We start from the raw sequence: 20,256 nt of genomic DNA, 5'->3' as shown, positions 1-20,256 counted from the left end.
ACATATTCATCATAAATCTAAACAGTCCCATAGTTTAAATCACGGATGGCCTGAAATGTATATGAGGCTTTTCAGGGAACTCAGAGACGAAACTGGGGATCTGTTGTCTAAAATATTTGTCACGTCTTTTCAAATAGCTGCTCTCCCAGAGAGTTGGACATGGTGTGATGAATGGATAGGTAACAAATGTTAGGAAATACGCTGGTCCTGGGATGAAGACTGGTCACTGTCAGCACACTCATGGAGTTAGCAGAGAAAGAAGGCTGTTAGTGGTGGCTAGTGTGTTGGGGTATTTTTAATAAAGAGACCAGGGTAAGAAATGTAGGTAATTAAAAGATAACAGGTGAAGTGCACATATTATTATTTTCCTTACTAAAGGACAGGAATAGGGGGTTATTTAAAATAACAGGAATAGGGGGTTATTTCTGGTAACGAAGGAGTGAAGTGGTCATGTAAACCCAGAGAAGAAAAGTTATAAACACTAGATTTAAAAAGAAAAAATAAAGCATTTAAAAACTGACAGAAGCTGGAGGAGAGTGTAATTTCAAAAACCTGCACGTGAAAGGGACAAGAATGGTGATTTTGTAGCTTTTTGGCCTGAGCGCTGTCTCCACAGTTACTAAAAAACAACAATGCAAAGAACCCACAGCTTTTCCACCTAAAAGTACAAGAATTCTGAGTTCAGGGCTGGTAAAGCATCTGGCTGGAAATGCTTGGTGGCACAGAGAAAAAGGGGATATGGAGAGGGTACCACATAAATTCCTGATTCACAATAAACTGTACATGTGAGAGATGCCGAAGGCTTAGGAGAGAGAGAGAGAGAAATGTGGCAGGATCGGGTAGAAATTGATCCTAAAAGCTAGAGTGGCAGGGACCCATATCTGTGAGTTCTGCCTTTCCTAACAGAGTGCAGTTCTCAAATAGCACAGCTTAAGGTATACAGAATCTATATCTGAGAAAGTTAGAAATTAGGGGAATCTCCAAAAGCAGGGAAATGTCAGAGTGGCTGCTTCTCAGCTCTGGACAAATCCTGGCTTATTGCTAAATTTCACAGGCATAGGGGAGAACCAGGAGGCTTAAAAAGGAAGTGATGGAAAGAAGAAAGGAATAGACATACAAGCAGAAGAAATACAGGTCACAGTTGAACACAGGGAAGTTAACTGCCTATTAAAATTCCAGTAATCCTCAGAAGAACACAATAACAACAACAAAAAAATGAGTTTAGCAACATATTTTTTACAATGGCTAGTTTTGACCAGAAATACCAGACATAGAAAGAAACAGAAAAGCATTGATCCTTAGAATAAAGGACAATCAATAAACATGGTCTCCAAGTAGGTCTAGATATAGTATTTATTACAAAAAGATGTTTGAAGCACCTATTATAAATAAGTTCAAAGAGTTAAATTATATCCAAAGAACTAAAGGGATAATGGTGTCTTACCAACAATCTCAAAAGGGAAATTATAACTATAAAAAATGGAAATTCTAGAAATTAAAATTACAATGCTGAAATAAAAATTATCTATGGAGGCTCAATAACATCATACATGGCAAAAGAATCCCTGAAATTGAATATTGACCCATAGAAGTAGAAATTACTCATTCTGAAAAGGGGGGAAAAAAAGATTAAAGAAAAATGAAAAGACTCTCAGAAGATTATGGGACAATGTGAAGTGGTACGATATATGTGCAACTGTAATCCCAGAGGAAGAGAGGAAATTACAGGAATAATGGCTGAAAACTTTCCAAATTTAGTAGGAAACATTCATTTCAGATCTAAGAAGATTAGCAAACTCCAAGCAAAATAAACTCAAATCCGAATCAAGCTGTTGTTCTGTAAACCAGAGACAGAACATCTTGAAAGCAGCAAGAGAAAAATGACACAAAATGAAAAAATAGCCTATAGGGAAATAATAAGATTTACAGTTAACATCTCATCAGAAACTGGAAGCCAATTGATATTGGAATAGCATATTCAAAGGGCTAAGAGAAAGTCTTTCAACTAAGAAGTCTATATGTAGTCAAATATCCTAAACAATGAAACTAAAGACAAGACATGTGCAGGAAACAGAAATAGCTTGTTGCCAGCAGATGTGCACTACAATAAATGCAAAAGGAATTTTTCAGGTTTGAAGGAAAACGGCAATAGATGATAACCCAAATACACAGGACTGTGTGAAGAGCACCACAAGTAGTATAAAGGTGAGTAATATACAATTACAGTCATCCTGGCATCAGTTTTCAGACCCCTTATAGACACCCAATTCTGAAGAGGCTCAAGTCACTTATATCAAAAGTCTAGTACATTATTTACATATAACCTACATATATTCTCCCATAAACTTTAAATCATCTCTAGAGAAAGACTCAATGATTAGAGCAATGATTTTCAACTGTTATGCCATGAAAATTTTTAAAGATCATGAATTAAACTATTTCAAAAGAAGTTCAAAGCACAGGAAGTATATTCTTTTTTTTATTCTTTTTTGATCAACATAAGGTTCAAGCGTGCCATGAGATTTTTAAAAAAGGTTGAAAAACACTGGATTAAAGCAACCAACCCCAGTGGAAATAGAACACATGAACCATTTTATAAAAACAAAAAGAATAGTATTTTCTTCACTGATTTGAGAAAATACTGCATTCATAAGGCAAAAAGAGTATGCTGTGGGAAATGCTGATGTATATTGTGTTTTGTTCATTTCTATTGTGTCAGTTATTATATTACCTTGGTATTAATAGTCCTTTCTAGCTATGTCTACCTTCAAGAGACCAGAAAGGCCTTAAAGGCAGGGAGATGGTAGTGACCTGTAATTGCTGAGTGAATTTGAAGTTGGTAGCCAGTTCTCTCTTAGCATGTTCCTTACAACTGCTTTGAAAGCAAATTCCAGGTATGATGATTTCTGTGTCCTGATCCTAGATTGTATTTACGAGACATTGATTGAAGTTTGCTGAGTTTCCAAGGCAGGGGGAGATGTTGTAGACCTGGAGCCATCCTTGGTGAAGTTTGTTTATCCTACTTAAGTATGAAATTAAAACGATAGTTTCTGTGGATTTTTTTCAGGCTGTTTATATTCAAGTATATAATCATGCTTGGGTTTTTTAATGTCTACTTTGTCTTTTGATGAATCAAGGGACATCATGTAAAAGCTCAGGCTCTGTCTGGATTGGGAAGAAATAAGGAAGTGTTGAAGGAATTTCTCTACTGCCTTGCTTTAAATCCTGAGTGTCACGCTGCGAAGAAAGAAACACAGAAGGTACGGTTTCCATTAAGTGACTTTCTCTTTCCAGTCTCATCCATAGCCTTCATGTCCATGTTGAGTAACCTTTGTAGGTAAAATAAACAAGAAATGTAATTCTAAGTGCTCATGTGACAATGTGCTTAAAACATGTAGTAAAAATGATAAAGTTCATCCGTTTGATCACTTCTAGTTAAATGCTGTTATTTTTGTGCATGGGTAAAGCAGAATGTTTCATGAGACAGCATAAACATGCCTCAGTTTTGTTTCCATAAGGACACATATTAGGGGAGGCAGAGTGTTTTTTCCTAGAGTTTATAATTTGAAGTATTATAGTTGAATGTCCATAAAAGACATTGTGATATATGTAAAACATAATCATTTCAGCTGTATAGGTTGATCTAAACTTTCAGCAAAGTTTCACCAGGATGGTGCAAAAATATCTGCTCTTTTACTCAATGCTTTACTCATGGTATAGTCATACTGAATGTAGAAATCCTATAAAAAGACTTGTATGACAGTTACTTGTTACTTGCTTAACACTCCCAGTGACCAGGGCTTTTTGTTTTGATGTCAGTGTTTCTCTGTTTTAACACTATTCATTGTCAACTACTACCACGCACTTACCCTGTAATTTTTACTGAACACTTCTAGTTTTGTTTTCTGAATCAACAGGAAATGAATCAGTTCTTCCTCCCACAATTCAAACCACTTCAGATATTTGAGAACAGCTATTATTGTTGCCTACGTAATTCTTTGGGCTAAAACAACCTGTTCTCATGGAAGAAGGGTCTCTAGGGTTTCCTCTGAACACGTTCTAGTGAACCCCAAATGTCAATACCCGGCAGCTCCAGGCGTGAACTTCCCTTGTGTTCACGTAAGGAGGCATGTTTAATTTTAGCCTTCTCCTATTATACTGTTGGTACCCCTGAGAAATGTAGTTAGCCAAAATACCTAGGCCTTTTTAAAAAAAGAATAACTTTCTAGCAGTATTTTTATCTTGTGCAGTTAATCGACGTTTGTTAGTCCTGTTCAGTTGCCACTCATTAATTTGTGGCCATCATTCCCACTTGTCAAACTAACAGTGAATCTTCAGTCTGCTATTTCCACTATCTCTGCTCTGTCTCCCCCTACCCCCCCCTACAAACTTAGTAAGAATCTTCATGCGTCTGGTTGCAGCTGATCCTTACAACAGCATCATGAGAAAGCCCAACCTCAGAGAGGTTAAGCGCTTTCTCAAAGATTGCAGGACCTGAATTTATGTCTTGTGGATTCTTGTCTGTCTGGGGCTTTTGCAGACACAGTGTTTTCTCCTCTGGCAGTCTGTGGCTGGCAGATAACTTTCATTGCAGACAATTCCACTAACAGCGTTGCCTACAGACACCCATGAAGTGTGGTACCATTCACAGCAGCTCTGCTGAGCTACCCAGAGCCAGTGCTGAGATGTCTCTGGGAAGATGCTGACGCTTGTTGCTACAGTATCAGAGATTCCACCTTGAGCCATAAAGAACATTAGAGGGAGGAGGGAGTCTTTGTTGAGGTTTCAGTTACTCCTTTTTGCTTCCTGTAAGCCTCGGTTTCAGGTAAAGCCATAAAGTGACATTTGAGTGACAGCTAAAATGCCTATTAGCGGTCGCTGTCCCCTGCTCCCAGTGCTGGTCCATGGTTTTTGAACTAGAATTCTGGCCCTTCACCTTCCTTTCCTTTAAAGTTCTTTACTAGATGGCTCTTCTGATTCTCTTATAAATAGAGCAGTGCTCTAGAAAGATCTCAGTCCTGTGAGTGATCACAGCTTAGATTTAATTTGGGATCCCCTGCAACTTCTATACCCCTGTTTTTCTCTCTTATCTGTGAGACTTTTTAGGGGACACTTTATGTAGCAGATCTATAAGGACCAGATGGAGAAAAATTGTAGTGCTGATGTTTTGTCATTAATAAGACTAACGAGGAAAGGGATTAAAAGTTTCAATAACTTTTGAGTTTGAATTCAAGAAAGTTAGAGTTTTAAAAGGTTGGCAGTGGAATAATGTACAACATAATAGTAATTATTATTCTCAGTGTTTCAGGCCTGTTTGGCCCTTGGGTTTCCTCTGAATCTTTAAGGTTTATTATATATTTTTCCAAAAGTGCTTAAAATTTTTTCTTTTCTTGGCAATTTTACAGGTAATGTGTGAGGTGTTTTTTCCAGCTGCAGAAAATGCGCAACAAAATTTAACAACTTCCATCCAAAGCAAATTAAAGGTTCAATGTCAGAGCCACATAAACACCCCGGTAACCCTAGGAGGAGGAGGTGTTGCAAGCAGCCCTGAGGTAGGACGTGCAAGGGTTGAAGGGCGTTCTCTTGACCAGGTTTTATGTGATAGCTTCATTTTAAACACAGTAGAACCTCCATAGTTGGCCACCTTCCTGCCTTGGGTACCTCCTTAAGTTGACCTAATTATCATAGACTGGACATGCGCCACATGTACTCATGTACTCGTAAGTTTCTTATGTCGCCACCCTCCATATGTTGACCATTTATTACAGTCCTTTGGGTGGTCAGCTTATAGAGGTTCTGTGTATTTTCAAGTTATTCAGACACTGTGGCATTATGCTAGTGAGATGTATTTCCCAAGAGCAGTGGTAGCGCCTTAACCTGGGAGTTGAAACTTTTAAATGAAGGTAATAGAAGGAATGAAAATTACCAAAGATTAAAAGGAACTTTAAAATACCTCCAAGCAACCCAAACATCAGGAGGCCTGAAATTATTTTTGGCTTGGAGGAAAGAAAGCAGAGAGATGATTTGACTGCGTGACATATGATTTTACATATGTGTGTGTGTCTGCATAGATATGTAATCCTGCACATGTAGGTTGGTGTTCATTTGCTCTGGATTAGGAAGAAGTTGTCCTGTTCTTGACTGTGAAAAAGACTCATCTTAGGGTGGTGCCTGTGGCTCAGTGAGTAGGACACCGGCCCCATATACCGAGGGTGGCGGGTTCAAACCCAGCCCCGGCTGAACTGCAACCAAAAAATAGCTGGGCGTTGTGGCGGGCGCCTGTAGTCCCAGCTGCTCGGGAAGCTGAGGCAGGAGAATCGCGGAAGCCCAAGAGCTGGAGGTTGCTGTGAGTCCTATGACATCATGGCACTCTACCTGAGGGCAGTACAATGAGACTCTGTCTCTACAAAAAAAAAAAAAAAAAAAGACTCATCTTAGAATTTAATAGATGAAACCAATCAGGAAGGAAGAGTATAAGCCCTCTTTTTTTCCCCCAAAGATTTCTACGAGAGTGTATTCTATAATTTCTTTTCTCTTATGCCACAGTCTCTTTAATATTCAGGATTCTTTTTTCCAACTTAACCAGGATCCATCTGAGAAATCTGATGTGTTTAGGAATACCAGTTCCTCAGTTTTGTATTTTATACTGGGTCTACACTTTGAAGAGGATAAGAAAACAATACAAAGTATCCTTCCAGTACCACCCAGCTCTAGTTTGAAGAGACCGTTTCCAAATGATACAGAGGAGGCATGTGACCTGAAGACCCCTGGAAAAATTCCCAAAAAAGGTCAGTGAACTATTTCGTCATGCATTTCTGCAGCTCCAAAGCAATAGAATGTCAGCCAGAATTCATTATATTTTTTAAATTTTATACTGTTTAAAATTTGTAATGAAGTGAATACATCAGCTTGAAGATTATAGAACCTGTTAGATGGTTAATACTACAAGGACTTCAGAGTTAAAAATAGTGGAGAAGAGTTGGGTATAATATTAAATTTGTTCGGGCTCACCAGCTAGAGCAGGTATCCTCCAACTTTTTCAACAGGGGGCCAATTCATTGTCCCTCAGACTGTTGGAGGGCCAGACTATAGTTAAAAAAAAAAAAAAACTATGAACAAATTCCTATGCACATTGCACATATCTTATTTTGAAGTAAAAAACAAAACGGGAACAAATACAATTCACACCACTTCATGTGGCCCGCGGGCCGCAGTTTGAGGACACTTGATCTAGAGAAATTATTGCAGTATACTGTTAACTGGACAGGAAATATTCCTTCCCAGCGTGATTTGTACACATTTTGTCTGGAGGAAATACATTTATTGATTGCTATTATTCAGATGTTCAGGTGCTAAGTATAGCATTTCTAACCTTTTCAGATCCAGATAGCTCACCCCAAGGGAACTTGAACTCTGAGATAGAAGAGGGCCAAGGCCTCTCCATCGATGTAACTGACTTCGAGTGTGCCCTCTGCATGAGGTAGGATGGTGCAGACTCTATGCAACTGTTTTCAAAGTTCAGCCTTTTCAAATTCATACCTAAACATTATGGGCTTTTTATTGTCAGGGAAATTATGTATACCTCAGTAATAATCGATTTATTTTCTAAATACGTAATAAAGAAGATATAAAATGGAGATGGATGCAAGTGATTTTTAGAACAGTAAGAGAATTGCCTAAAGATCCTTTTAACAAATAAATGATTTGAAAAGTCTCTTCTGAACATTTCTTGCCTAAAACACAGATTTGGTTTTTTCCAGGTTGCTCTTTGAGCCTGTCACTACACCATGTGGACATACATTTTGCCTGAAATGCCTTGAACGCTGCCTTGATCATGCCCCACATTGTCCCTTGTGCAAAGATAAACTTTCAGAGGTGAGTACGTTTTGTGAAACAAGACGGCACCTTTTCTTGGCCCTTGGGCAGTGCCCATCCTGTGTTTTGCTTTGCTTCTGCACCTGTTTGTTAAAGGAAGTTAAGATTTCTCCAAAGATCGGTCTTTTCCCATGTCTTTGATTCAAAAAAAAAAAATTACACAAGGAAGGTTCAGATACAGAAATATTTGAATTCCAAGGAGATTATCAAGCATGAATTATAGTTGAGACAGATTGAAAATAGCTAGCATTACTAAGCCCTTACAGTATCTAAACCATAAAAGGTTGGGATAACATCATGGCACACTTAATATGTGCCAAGAATTCCCTCCTTACCTCATCTCTGGAGTTTTGTGCAGGATTGAAGACTTGATCATTTCCGAGTCCCTTCACGGCCCTTACCCATTGTCAGGTGTTACTATCTTTGGTCTAAAATCAAAACCAGTAAAACTTAGGTTCCATGGGAAAGCTATTTAGATCAGCTTTGCAGGTAGCGACTCTATCACCTGTAGTGGGCTCTCACCCTATTGGTGCCTCCAGCTTTCCATGGAACAGGGTATTTAACGTTTTACTGGTCTTTTTCATTCATAAAATTAAACCAATAATACTTGCCTTAATTACTTCCCAGAGAGTAAACTCACTTAATGCATTTTATGTGGGATAAAGTTTTTGCTTTTTACTTATATGTAGTAAAATTCATTTTTCTTTTTTTTTAGCATGTTTTATTTTGTTTGTTTGTTTTTTGTTTTTTGTGGGGTTTTTTTGTAGAGACAGAGTCTCACTTTATGGCCCTCGGTAGAGTGCCGTGGCCTCACACAGCTCACAGCAACCTCCAACTCCTGGGCTTAAGCGATTCTCTTGCCTCAGCCTCCCGAGCAGCTGGGACTACAGGCTCCCGCCACAACGCCCGGCTGTTTTTTGGTTGCAGTTCGGCCGGGGCTGGGTTTGAACCCGTCACCCTCAGTATATGGGGCCGGCGCCTTACCGACTGAGCCACAGGCGCCGCCCGTAAAATTCATTTTTCAATCTGACATGATAAGAGGAGATATATTAAGTGAATTTTTAAATAATTGTAACTTTTTCATGTACTGCCAAAACTTATTAAAATGTTACAGTTGTAGCCATTGTAAAATGTTATATGTGTATACTTGCTTTAATCAATTGCATGCATGCCTAGTCTTTCTAAATTCTTCAGGGTTCCCCTTATGAGTATTAATTACTATACTATGTGCTGTGTGTCATGGTGGTGGATGTGTTTCGAGTCTACACAGCAGTTTTCCTTTGGTGGTTTCTGTTCAGTCCTCCCCCTGGTGTTTGGTGTCCCTTCTTGCTAACAGAAACACATGGTCCCCTGCCTTACTATTCCCTGCAAGCTGAGCCAGAGAGCCTGGTGATGGCTTGCCTGTTGTCATAAGAGTAAAATGCAAGTCTTTATGAGCACTGTTTATAATACAGAGGTTTTACTCACTGCTGTTTCAGTGCTGCCTTGCCGGCCATGTAAAGAAGCAAAAGCTGGAGGTCAGCACTAGAATGTAAGCTCCTAAGGATGGAAACTGCACAGATTTGTTGTCACTGATTTCCAGGGACCTCAACACACACTAGAGCAGTGTTTTTCAACCTTTTGGTCTCACGGCACACTGGAACCTATAGTTAAATTTCAATGGCACACTTAAATGACGTTGATCCAAAAAAAGAGTGAAAAAAAAAAGAATATGCTTACTGTGCTTTGAACTTCTTTTGAAAATAATTTACTTAATAATCTTTAAAAATTTTCACAGCACACAGCTTGAAAAATCACTGTACTGGAGACTCTAGAAGTCCTTGTTGAGTGAGTGATTACATGCAAGCTATTCATGGATTGCTAGTGTTCTAGAAATAAGGATATAATAAAATGAACTGAATTCCAAAATCATAATTTTATCTCTCTTCAGTGTATCTGTCACTTCATGAGCTTACAGTTCTTTGCATGCCTCACTGTAAACATGAACCATCAAATTATACATGTCAAAAAAAAAAAAAAAAAAAAAAATTATACATGTCTACAGAAGCCTTGGTTGACAGAATGCCCAGTAAAGTGGATTGAATTGGATTACTCTGGAGTAAAAGGATATCATCAACTAACTGTGTATAAAACACCTATGTCATTAATAAAGACAATTATGAGGCAGTTTTGTGAATTAAATTAAGCTTATTTCTACCAGTTAACCTGTGAAGAATGGTTCTCAACCACAGTCATTTCTGAGGGTTGAACTCCCAGTTCTTAGCCAGAGCAGTACATTCAGGTGGTTACCCACTAGTGACAGGGAGCCCTGCAGGGTGTCTGGGAGTCTCTGAGGCATAGTGTGTTAGAGGTACGTGGAGCCTTCCCTAGCACAGAAATGCAGCAAGTTTCCAAAGGAAGAGCTGAGCGTAGAAGCCTGCTGGGCCCAGAGCCCTTCCTGTGCCACATGGCTTGGCACTGCGAGCCTTCCTGAGACCCTGCTTTATTAATGCAGTGCAGAAAGTGCCTATACTACACCTCTAACCTAATCTAATTGCTATGAAGCACCTGCCATGGTACCTGATATATATCAGAATGTCAGGGAAAAAGAGCAATTGTTTGCTAATTTATATACCTGCAATAAAACAGTGCAGGGTGCAATTGTCATGCACACGCACACACAGGCCAGTCTTCACTCTGCAGATGGATCATTTCATACTTCTCTTCTTTCCCCACATATCCTATTCCCCTTCCTCTCCCCTCACTGACACCGTGATACTTGGTTGAAGATACAGGTGCCACCAAGATTGGAGGAGCCTCATCCTCCCTTCAGGTGAACAGCGCCTCCTGCCCTTTCTCGCAATGGTGGAGCAGGCCCCGTCCATGACACAGGACGTGCCCGTTTCCTCTGACCTCAGAGATCCCACCTCATTTCATTGGGAAGCTTGTCCTTTAGAATTAATCACCATCTGGTATCATTCCATCTTTTTGTTGTTGCAGTTGTTGGCAAGCAGAAATTTCAATATTACCATTCTGGCCGAGGAATTAATATTTCGATACTTGTCAGATGAACTGTCTGATAGGAAGAGAATTTATGATGAAGAAATGACAGAACTGTCAAAGTAAGTGTGTGCGCTGTATGTGTACTTGGCCTAGAATTCGGATTAAAGAAGAAAGTCCTCTTTAAGCTCAGGTTTCCCTCAGATTTTTTTGTGTGTGTGGCGGAGAAATTTCTTGGTCTATCAAGGGAAAAATTTTAATTCCAAAATATTTGTGGAAATACAATTGCAGGAAGTTATAAGAAATACTTTTAAATTGGGTTCTAGCAAAAGTAGGTAGTTGCTTTTCCATGTCAAAATAAGCAAGACTGAATTTTTCAGGATTGAACAGGCAAAGTATACAGATCCAGAGACAGTACCTGGAATGACTCAAAACAGATTTGGCAGTTTTTCTTTTTTTTTTAATTGTTAAAATTTTGTGTTTTATGCTGCCCCCACCCCCCATCCCCCAGAGGCATTGCAGGTATGGCTGCTATGCCCCCTCTGTGCCATTAGGTGGCAGAGAGAACAGAGACTATGTCTGCGTTCTGACCCATGAACATTTGAATGACTATTAGTCTGACACTGGAGCAGAAGAAAAAGGAGAATTTACCAGGCATGTCGCGTGTATCTAAACATTTAGAATTAATTAACCAGGAGTAATCTTTGATCTTGCTAATGGATGATCTTGGATTATCAGAACAGCAGAGGAAATCCTTCCATTCCTATTTGTTAACCAAAAAAAAATGTGTTTTAGTAGAAGTCTTAACACCCTTCCACTCGTCTATTTCAAGCTCACTCCTTTTGACAACTATGTAGTTTTTGCTGTAATCATTTTTTTAAAGAGTAGTCAAAAGCTGTAACTTTTCTAAGCAAAGTAATATAATTCAGCACACTCTTTCATTGAGTTAAATAAGACAGATTTGGCAGGGAACGTGGGTGAGCAGAGAATTTTCTCATGCTGTGGCCCTTGGCTTTCTGATCCTGCTCCCAGGCCCATTGAGCCAGGCCCCAGGGTTTTGCTCTGTCGATGACAGGCAAGAGGTTGGCTAGCTTTTGTTGTTTTAGTGCCAGTACCCTCTTCTGTCTCCGTCAGCTCGTGAATCTAAGTTAACATTTCCCCTTGCCCTGCAGTCTAACCAGAGATGTCCCCATCTTTGTGTGTGCCATGGCCTTCCCCACCGTCCCGTGTCCACTCCATGTCTTTGAGCCCCGCTATCGGCTGATGATAAGAAGGTGCATGGACACTGGCACCAGGCGGTTCGGCATGTGTTTATCTGTGGACCATGCAGGGTAAGGATTATCAGCACTCAGTGCATTCTAATTAAGGGTGTAATTTGTCGTTTTTCTCGAAGAACAATGAAAGATGATGCTTGAAAATCTCCAGGGATTTCCATTACGTGACAAAGTGAGCCCATCCTTTCTGTCTAGCTTCATCTGTGCCTTTCTTTCCAACGTTGTACTTGGAGTACACTGCCCCATCGCTTGACCTTCACCATTGACAGTTTATACATCCATATCTCCATGTTTCCCTCTTTAAGCCTATCTATATACGAACAAATCTGGCCCAACTTTTTTTTTTCCCCAAGTTTTAAGTTCTAGAGAAATGGCTACATCTCCCACCCTTCTCTACCTCCACAGCTGTAAACTTGCAGTCTCATGGATACCCACTGCACTTGGTTTTAACCTCATCATTTTTCGAAGGAGGGTTCCCTCTGTGCACTGCTGATTTGGGGATTCAGGACCCTTTCCATCCCTTATACCTTTTTCAGCCATGCATGGTCGTGATGAGGTCACGACATCCAAGTTCTAGCTTATAGAAGAGACACACATGCTCTTGAAGGGCTCTGGAGGAAAGGGGCCACCTCACTTCTGCTCACACCTGCTGCAGGGGAGGCTGGGAAAGGTAGTCCAGTCAAGTACCCTGGGAGAATGGGGTTTTAGGGCCACCCAGCAGTTTTCACTGTAAATACATAGGGATAAATCTTTTTAAAAATATCTGTATAAGGTGGTGCCTATAGCTCAGTCAGCAGGGCACCAACCACATACACCAAGGGTAGCAGGTTCGAACCTGGCCTAGTTCTGCTAAACAATGACAAAACTGCAACCAAAAAATAGCCAGGCACTGTGGCAGGTGTCTGTAGTCTCAGCTACTTGGGAGGCTGAGGCAAGAGAATGGCTTAAGCCCAAGAGTTTGAGGTTGCTGTGAGCTGTGACGCCAGAGCGCTCTACCCAGGGCGACAGTGTGAGACTCTATCTCAAAAAAAAAAAGTGTGTGTGTATTTACACATACATGTAGGACATTTATGGAGAAAAGTCTAAAACTTTATTGAAAGATATTCAAGAAGCCTTACCTAAGTGGAGAGAAAGGCCTTGTTCATGGATCCAAAGACTCAGTGTGTAGAGATCCCATACCTACCCAAGATAGTTTACAAAATCAAAGTAGGTTCAATTCCAGTCAGCACTCCCAGAGGGACTTTTTACTGAGGTGCTCTGGCTGATTTTAGAGTCAATGTGGGAAAGAAAAACAACAAGAACAGGTAGGTTTGAGAACCACCTGGTTGAGAAACATTCCCTGTAACCTCAGACTTATAACCTACAGTAAGTCAACCAGTGAAACAATAACATAGAGGTCAGAAACAGATCCACTCATATAGGGGCTCCATATTTATGTATAATTTTGTGAGAGAAACAAAAGATGGCCATAAAATTAGTGGGGGGAAATGGGGGAAAAATCATTTCTCTATCTTATATATAAAAAATAATACATTTACATCCCAAATATGAAATGTGAAAAATAAAATATAATTACATTTAATAGGAAGTATTGGGGACTATCTAATTAAGAATGGGGAAGATGTTTTCATATATACCAGATATGATAAAGATAATAGGATATACTAAAATTTGATTTATCAAAAGTCAGCAAAAGCGATGTGAAAAAACAAGCCACTTCTTGTTCAAAAAACAAGGCATTTCACTTCCACCAAGATTATAAAACACTAAAAAGAATGTTATTCCCACCCAAAGAATAAGAAAAACCAGATAACCTATAGAAAACATATATACCTGCAGAGAAGGCATCCAAGAGCAGAAGGTGCTCAGGGTAACCAAGAAAAGATGGTCCTCCAGGGAGAGAGTGGACAGAACCAAGGGGAGGTGGATTAGGGCGTAGGAAGAATCCAGCTCCTTAAAAAGTCATAATAATAACCAAATTGCTAATGACCTTGTGTGGACCAGCATCAGAGTACAGATTCCCTGGGAGCCGCAGGTACAAGGGGAGTGTGCACCGCCCCCAGGTTCTTGTCCACAGACATGACAAGATGCTCCTTGGTGAGATAAGCCCTACAGCCAGGCAGACTTGAAGAAGCTGCCATTTACTTGGAGGCCGTCTGCTGATAGCAGGGCAAGTCTTCCTTTGAAGGGAGCCTCCAGGTACACCATGCTGTCCATGAGATCATCCCGTTAGATAACAGGGAGAGAGGGTTTTATTAAATATCCAAGAGCCATTCAGCAGCCAGAGGGGGCACACGTACCTGTAACTTGGGAATCATCCCTCCTCTTTAGTTTGGGAGAACGAGTTAGTGAAGTTGTCCACTCTAAGGATGTTGGAATCAGACTGGGTTCAGATTTCAGCTGTAAATCTTTTTTTTAGAGAACAGAGTCTCACTCTATCACCCTCAGTAGAGTGCTGTGGTATCACAGCTCACAGCAACCTCCAACTCCTGGGCTTAGGCGATTCTCCCGCCTCAGCCTCCCAAGTAGCTGGGACTACAGGCACTTGCCACAATGCCTGGCAATTTTTGTTGTTGTTGTTGCAGTTTGTCCGGGGCCGGGTTTAAACCCCCCACCCTGGGTATATGGGGCCAGTGCCTTACCCGCTGAGCCACAGGCACTGTCCTTCAGCTGTAAATCTTGCCTGTGACTTAGTTTAATTCCTCTGAACCTCCATGTTTTTGTGAGGCTTGAATGAGTACGAGTCATACACTGCTCTGTGTAGTGTTTGGCACATGGGAAGTGAGAGAGCGTCACTAGGATACAGATGAAAGTTACAGTTAGGAGAGCTCTGGGGAGAGAATAGATGGAGCCAGGCTGCCACTGCAAGAGAGCAGCAGAGGCATTGGTTTGGTGACAGGTCAGCAGGCTCACGGCTTAAAGAGGCCAGGCAGGAGCCACCACTGAGATTTGAGCAGTTTGGAGGGCACCTGTGACTTCTGTTGGAGTCATCTGAATGCCAGGCTAGGTGATAGAGGACTGAGGAGACAGGAAATGAGGGCAGTGGCTACGGAATGGTTCCTGTGGTGCTCTGGGCATGGAGCAGAGTCCAGCTGTGACACTCAGACCTCCTGCTCTCCTGACAGTGCCTACCAAGGGGGCTGAAGAGTTACATTTAAGATTCTGCCTTTTTCCAAACCTCACATCCTTCCCGAAATGCTAGCTTGTTTGAACTGCTGAGGCACAAATCTGCTGTCACCCGGAGCCTTCCTCTGCTGGCCCCATGCAGGTATAGTTAGGATTTAACAGGAGCCATCACTTGCAGGTATCTCAGTAATAGCCTTGATGGTCTGATGCAGAGGCCCCATTTGTTTTGTTTGGCTTTGTATTCCTTTTAAAACCCAACTTCTCATCCTGGAAAAAAGAGAGGCTTCTTGCTCATTTCTCCCAATTGTTCATTCAGGATATCCCAGTATGGCTGCATGCTGGAGATTAAGGACGTCAGAACGTTCCCCGATGGAAGTTCGGTGGTAGATGCGATTGGCATCAGTCGGTTCAGAGTCCTAAGCCACCGTCACCGAGATGGCTACAACACTGCAGACATTGAATATCTTGAAGATGACAAGGTAAGGTGGTGTGTTTCATAAGGTCAGTCCACTTGTTTCCCTCTGCATTGTGGAAAAACTTTGTCAGATTTTTATTGGAAATAGTACTTATTTTCTCCTTAATTCAGCACTTGTCATTTGTTTATCTCAGTGGATTTTTTAGCTGAGTTGAGCTGGTAGAAAAATCATCTGTTTCAAAAATATGACCTTATGGTACTTACGGAACATACAGACCTGCACACTGCAAACCGGGCTTGTGCTTTGATTTGTTGTTCCAGCAAATGGTTTTTGTCAAGGGCCAAATAATTAAAAATTCAGACTCCATAGGCCATGTGGCTTCTGTTGCTGCTACTCAGCTCTGCCCTTGAAGTGCAGAAGCAGCTGTGGGCAACATGCAAACAGATGAGCACAACTAGTTTTTAGTAAAATGTCACTTACAGAACCATGGTGGGGGACAGGGTCTGACTCTGGAGCAGCAGCGTGCTGGTTGCTGTCTCGGTATTGTTTTTGGTTCAGGATGGACAAAATATAAAACAGCAGTGCCTAAAAATGCCTTCCACTGCTGAATAGAAAAGGCTTGAATCTCGTACCCCTATATAAACCTAGCAAAAAGATCAAAATATATCATTTGATGAATTTGCAAACATTTTGAGGAGATTCTCAGACTTTCACACTAGTGTCCAGAGTAGTCTTACGCATTAACATCCCAAAACCAGAAACAGATGCTCATCCACAGATGGATCAATAAACATTCATACAATGGACCACTTTGGGCAATAAAAAAAGAAATGGAGTGCCCAAGCGCAGGGCAGCACAGAGGAGTCCCACAGACACTGCTGAGTGAGGGAAGCCAGATGCTCAAGCCCACTGTGACCCCCTCACATACGCCCAGGAACACGCAAAACTGGTCTCTGCTGATGGAAGTTAGAAAAAGGTCATATGGTGGTTTTTGTAACTGGCTGGAAAGGGGTTTGAGGGGTATTTCTAGGTGATGGGAAATACTGTCTATCTTGTAATAGGGTGCTAGTTAGGGTGATGTGTAAGTTAACAAAAGTCTTTCACTTAAATAATTAAGATCTATGCTTTGTAATTTTGGGGTCTGTAAATTATACTGCAACTAAAGAATGAAAAATATTTAGGAGGAAATTGGTGGACTTAGTGTATCCCTCTCTTATATTCTTTGGTTGACTTTTGGAAACGTGGAAGGGAGAGTACATAGCCTCCACATAGCACTGGAAGTCACTTTGGAGACAGTGGTGTACATTCGTGATTTGTGAGTAGAGTCACCGCTGAGCAGCGGCTCTGTGCCTCTCCCAGCCGCTGTCCCAGTCATCTCGGGCTCTGGAAGCTCAGAACCTCATAGGCCAGAGATACAGAGCAAGGTCTCACTCCCAGGTTGTACCAGAGAGCCAGGTCTCACTGCTGTGGCCGAAAGTGACGGTGGTCAAGTTGATAGCAGATCTGATGACAGGGTTTATTGACGATTGTTATAGGTGACAGCTTTTGATGGTGTTTATATTTATTTTAAAACGGGGATTAAATAGCTACAACATGAAATAATTTTAGCTAGTTTTTAGAAGAAAATCCTCTATATGAATATTCGATTTGGTGTAAACCAAATTGAGGGTGGTTATGTGCATTGCAGTGTAGTTCCTTAGTATCTCATAGTTTTCATAGGTACTACATATTATAACCAGAAAGCACCTTAATGAGTTGTTCCCATTTTACAGATGAGAAAACTATCCTAATTGAGCCACAAGATTGGCTAAAATTCACACACAGGAGTCAGTAATGAAGGCGGCACAAGCCTGGGTGTCCTGACTCCCGGTTCAGTGCACGTCCTGCTTTACCAGGTGTTCTAAGTAGGACAGAGGCACAATTTACATAACAGACCTGACAGCGAGATAGGGACCAGAGGCCAGAGTGTTCTGCAGCCAGCCACTAGCTGGGCTCCATCAGCGTCGTCGAATGGAATGCATGCATTGCTGCGTGACATGTCTTTTGGATAGTTTGGTATAGAAGGCAATTTTTGAAAGGTCAGACTTTTGAACTTGTTAATTCTACCAAGGTTTCTAGGAAACTATCCTGAGGAAATAATACCTCCTTCCCTTGCCTAAAAAAAGCATACAACTTTTGCATACTGTGCATATTTATTTAGTAAGTAATATTACTGTGTTATTTTCAAAAATAAAAAATTTCACGTAAGATAGGTAAACAGTATGTCTTATGTGAATGGTTAAATAAATCTCCGTATCTCAAATCTATGTATAATTGCATTCAGCCATTGAAAATTATTTATAGTAACATGGAGGATGTGCTTACCGTCTAATGTGAAGGGGGGAAATCAGGATGCAATAGGTAAATCTCAACTAAATAAAAAAGTGCAGTTTTCTATATTGTCCATATATTACTTTTATGCAACAATAATGAGTTATTGAAGTAATACATGCCACGCATCTGCTTATCAGAAGTGCAGAGGTCGCTGTGTGTCGTGTATAATCACAAGTTGTTAAAATGGTCATCCCTTTTCCCTTGATCAGGTGGAAGGCCCCGAGTATGAAGAACTCACCACACTTCATGATTCTGTTTATGAACAGTCCGTCTCCTGGTTTGCCTCTCTCCAGGATCACATGAAAGAACAGATTCTAAGTCATTTCGGGTTAATGCCAGACAGGGAGCCTGAGCCTCAGGTACATAATGCTCTTCCTTTCATAATGTTATTGTTTGCTGCGAAAGTGTAATTCTGATGGGAAGTATAGCAGTACGGTGGCGCACACTCCCCTGTGACTGCTTACAAACCAGTTCATTTGGTTAACAGCCCAGCAAAGCACCGAATATGGTAGCAGGTGCCTCTTGGAGCAGAACAATGAAGGCTTTCTGACAGCACAGAAAGATAATCTCTTTCCTAACGCAAATCAACTTACTCTGCCTGGCTATCAGCTTTTGTACTTTTTGCTTCTCTCACCAACCCTGTGAGATTTAAATAGTAATTTTATCCCATTGACATGAACACTACCTGTTTTGCGCATAATATTGCCTTGCGCTTCATAAACAGATGTTGAATAAATGAAGAGAAAATCCCACAATTCTTGCTACATCGTTAGCATTACTTTCTTGTCCCTTGTGGGACCCTGCCACCAGGTCTTCAGGGGCTTTCTCTGGTCCTCCCTAGGAGTGCTTTGGGCAAATCTGGTTGTTGAAGCAATGAATGGCTTCAGGCCTGTGAAGCATTTCAAAGCACAGGTGACTCTTCCCCTCCACATGTGGGTGAGAGAGCTAGGCCCAGAGGGTTTAGGATGGTGACTATACTCTGACTATGCAGAGTATAGTTCCTCCCACCTGTGCGTGGGCGCACAGCTCTCTCAGAGGAGGTGAGGAGCGGACCAGCTCTCAACAGGTTTAGGGTCAGATGAAATGTTTTTTGTGCCTTTCTCCATCTATTTTTATCCTCTTTTCCTCTCTCAAGGGCTTTTATCTTTTTTCGGAGTTCTATCTTTTCCAAAGTCAAAAAAAAAAAATGCTTTAAATGCCAAAATTGCCAGTAAATCCTTCCTGATCTTCCCTTCTTTTATATGCCCTCTGTCTACACTGAACTCCAGCTCAGATTCAGAAGGCAAAGAGGTTCAACCAACTTGCATTAGGGTACAGTCATACTTTTTACTAGGAGTTATTGCTTATTAACCCAAATTAATCTCTGATAGTTGTATTAGCTTTCTGTTAGCAACAAGCATAGCAGCTTGAAACAACACCAGTTTATTATCTTACGATTCTGTAGGTCAGAAGTCCAACACAGGTTTCCCGGGGCTGTGATCAAGGTGATGGTGGAGTGTGTAGGGAAGAGTCTGTCTTCTTGCATTTTCCAGCTTCTAAGCCTTTGGCATTCCATGGCTCCTGATGCCCTCCCTCCATCAAAGCCCACAGCATCACATCTCTCTAACCATCATTCCATTGTCACATCTCCCTCTGATCAAAGGGGCCCCATGTCATCACCTTGGGCCCACCAGAATAATCTTCTTATCTCAAGGCCCTTGACTTAGTCATATGTCCCGAGTCCCTTGTGCCATACAAGGGACCTTGTTTGCAGGTTTCAGGAATTAATGCGTGGACATTTTTTGGTAGACCATTTTCCTGCTGATCACAGAGGGATTTTTTTAGGGGTGTGGGAAATATTTTATAGGAGGTGATTCCCAATAAGCACACTATTCAGTATTTTTCCCTGAGTGTAAGATGGGGCAGGAAAAGGGGAGTCTGAACAGAAGTCTGCTTTTTCTAATAGCTGCGCCTTTCTTGCCTGAAGGGCAGGTCTTGGTCTTCCTCACAGTGACGTGGGCTGTCCCCTGAGAGTTTTGGCTACTGTGTGATTGCACATCTCCAGGATCCTCACCCTCACTAGTTCCCAGGTGTCCTTTGCACACCTTTGGGGGAGGAATGAAGGAGAATCCAAGACCCAGGAGGATCCCAGACCTTGGAAGCAAAAAGGCCTAGCTGTCACAGTGCTGGTACCGGGAACATTGAGAACTAGGTTATGGTCACTTTTGCTTAAA

The 20,256-nt window shown here is 41.2% G+C and overlaps 1 protein-coding gene and 1 non-coding gene across 6 annotated transcripts in view; both read left to right on the top strand.

Annotated features, from left to right (window-relative positions):
• LONRF2 (LON peptidase N-terminal domain and ring finger 2) overlaps positions 1 to 20,256 on the top strand; it is a 142,506-nt gene that overhangs the window by 25,515 nt on the left and 96,735 nt on the right. For all 5 annotated transcript variants that reach the window (XM_053589553.1, XM_053589552.1, XM_053589551.1 and 2 more), the window contains exons 3-11: positions 3,138 to 3,260; positions 5,406 to 5,552; positions 6,587 to 6,788; positions 7,381 to 7,480; positions 7,761 to 7,875; positions 10,855 to 10,976; positions 12,027 to 12,185; positions 15,571 to 15,733; positions 18,253 to 18,402. In XM_053589553.1, coding sequence (XP_053445528.1) covers positions 3,138 to 3,260; positions 5,406 to 5,552; positions 6,587 to 6,788; positions 7,381 to 7,480; positions 7,761 to 7,875; positions 10,855 to 10,976; positions 12,027 to 12,185; positions 15,571 to 15,733; positions 18,253 to 18,402 — 1,281 coding nt within the window. The remainder of the gene's footprint in view (positions 1 to 3,137; positions 3,261 to 5,405; positions 5,553 to 6,586; positions 6,789 to 7,380; positions 7,481 to 7,760; positions 7,876 to 10,854; positions 10,977 to 12,026; positions 12,186 to 15,570; positions 15,734 to 18,252; positions 18,403 to 20,256) is intronic.
• On the top strand, positions 11,355 to 11,479 carry LOC128585256 (small nucleolar RNA SNORA17). The gene has a single exon (XR_008379976.1). It is a non-coding gene; the product is annotated as a small nucleolar RNA SNORA17 (small nucleolar RNA).

The sequence above is a fragment of the Nycticebus coucang genome, chromosome 4 (genome assembly GCF_027406575.1).
Source record: "Nycticebus coucang isolate mNycCou1 chromosome 4, mNycCou1.pri, whole genome shotgun sequence".
Lineage (NCBI taxonomy): Eukaryota > Metazoa > Chordata > Mammalia > Primates > Lorisidae > Nycticebus > Nycticebus coucang.
This window is presented reverse-complemented; position numbering and strand designations above follow the sequence as displayed.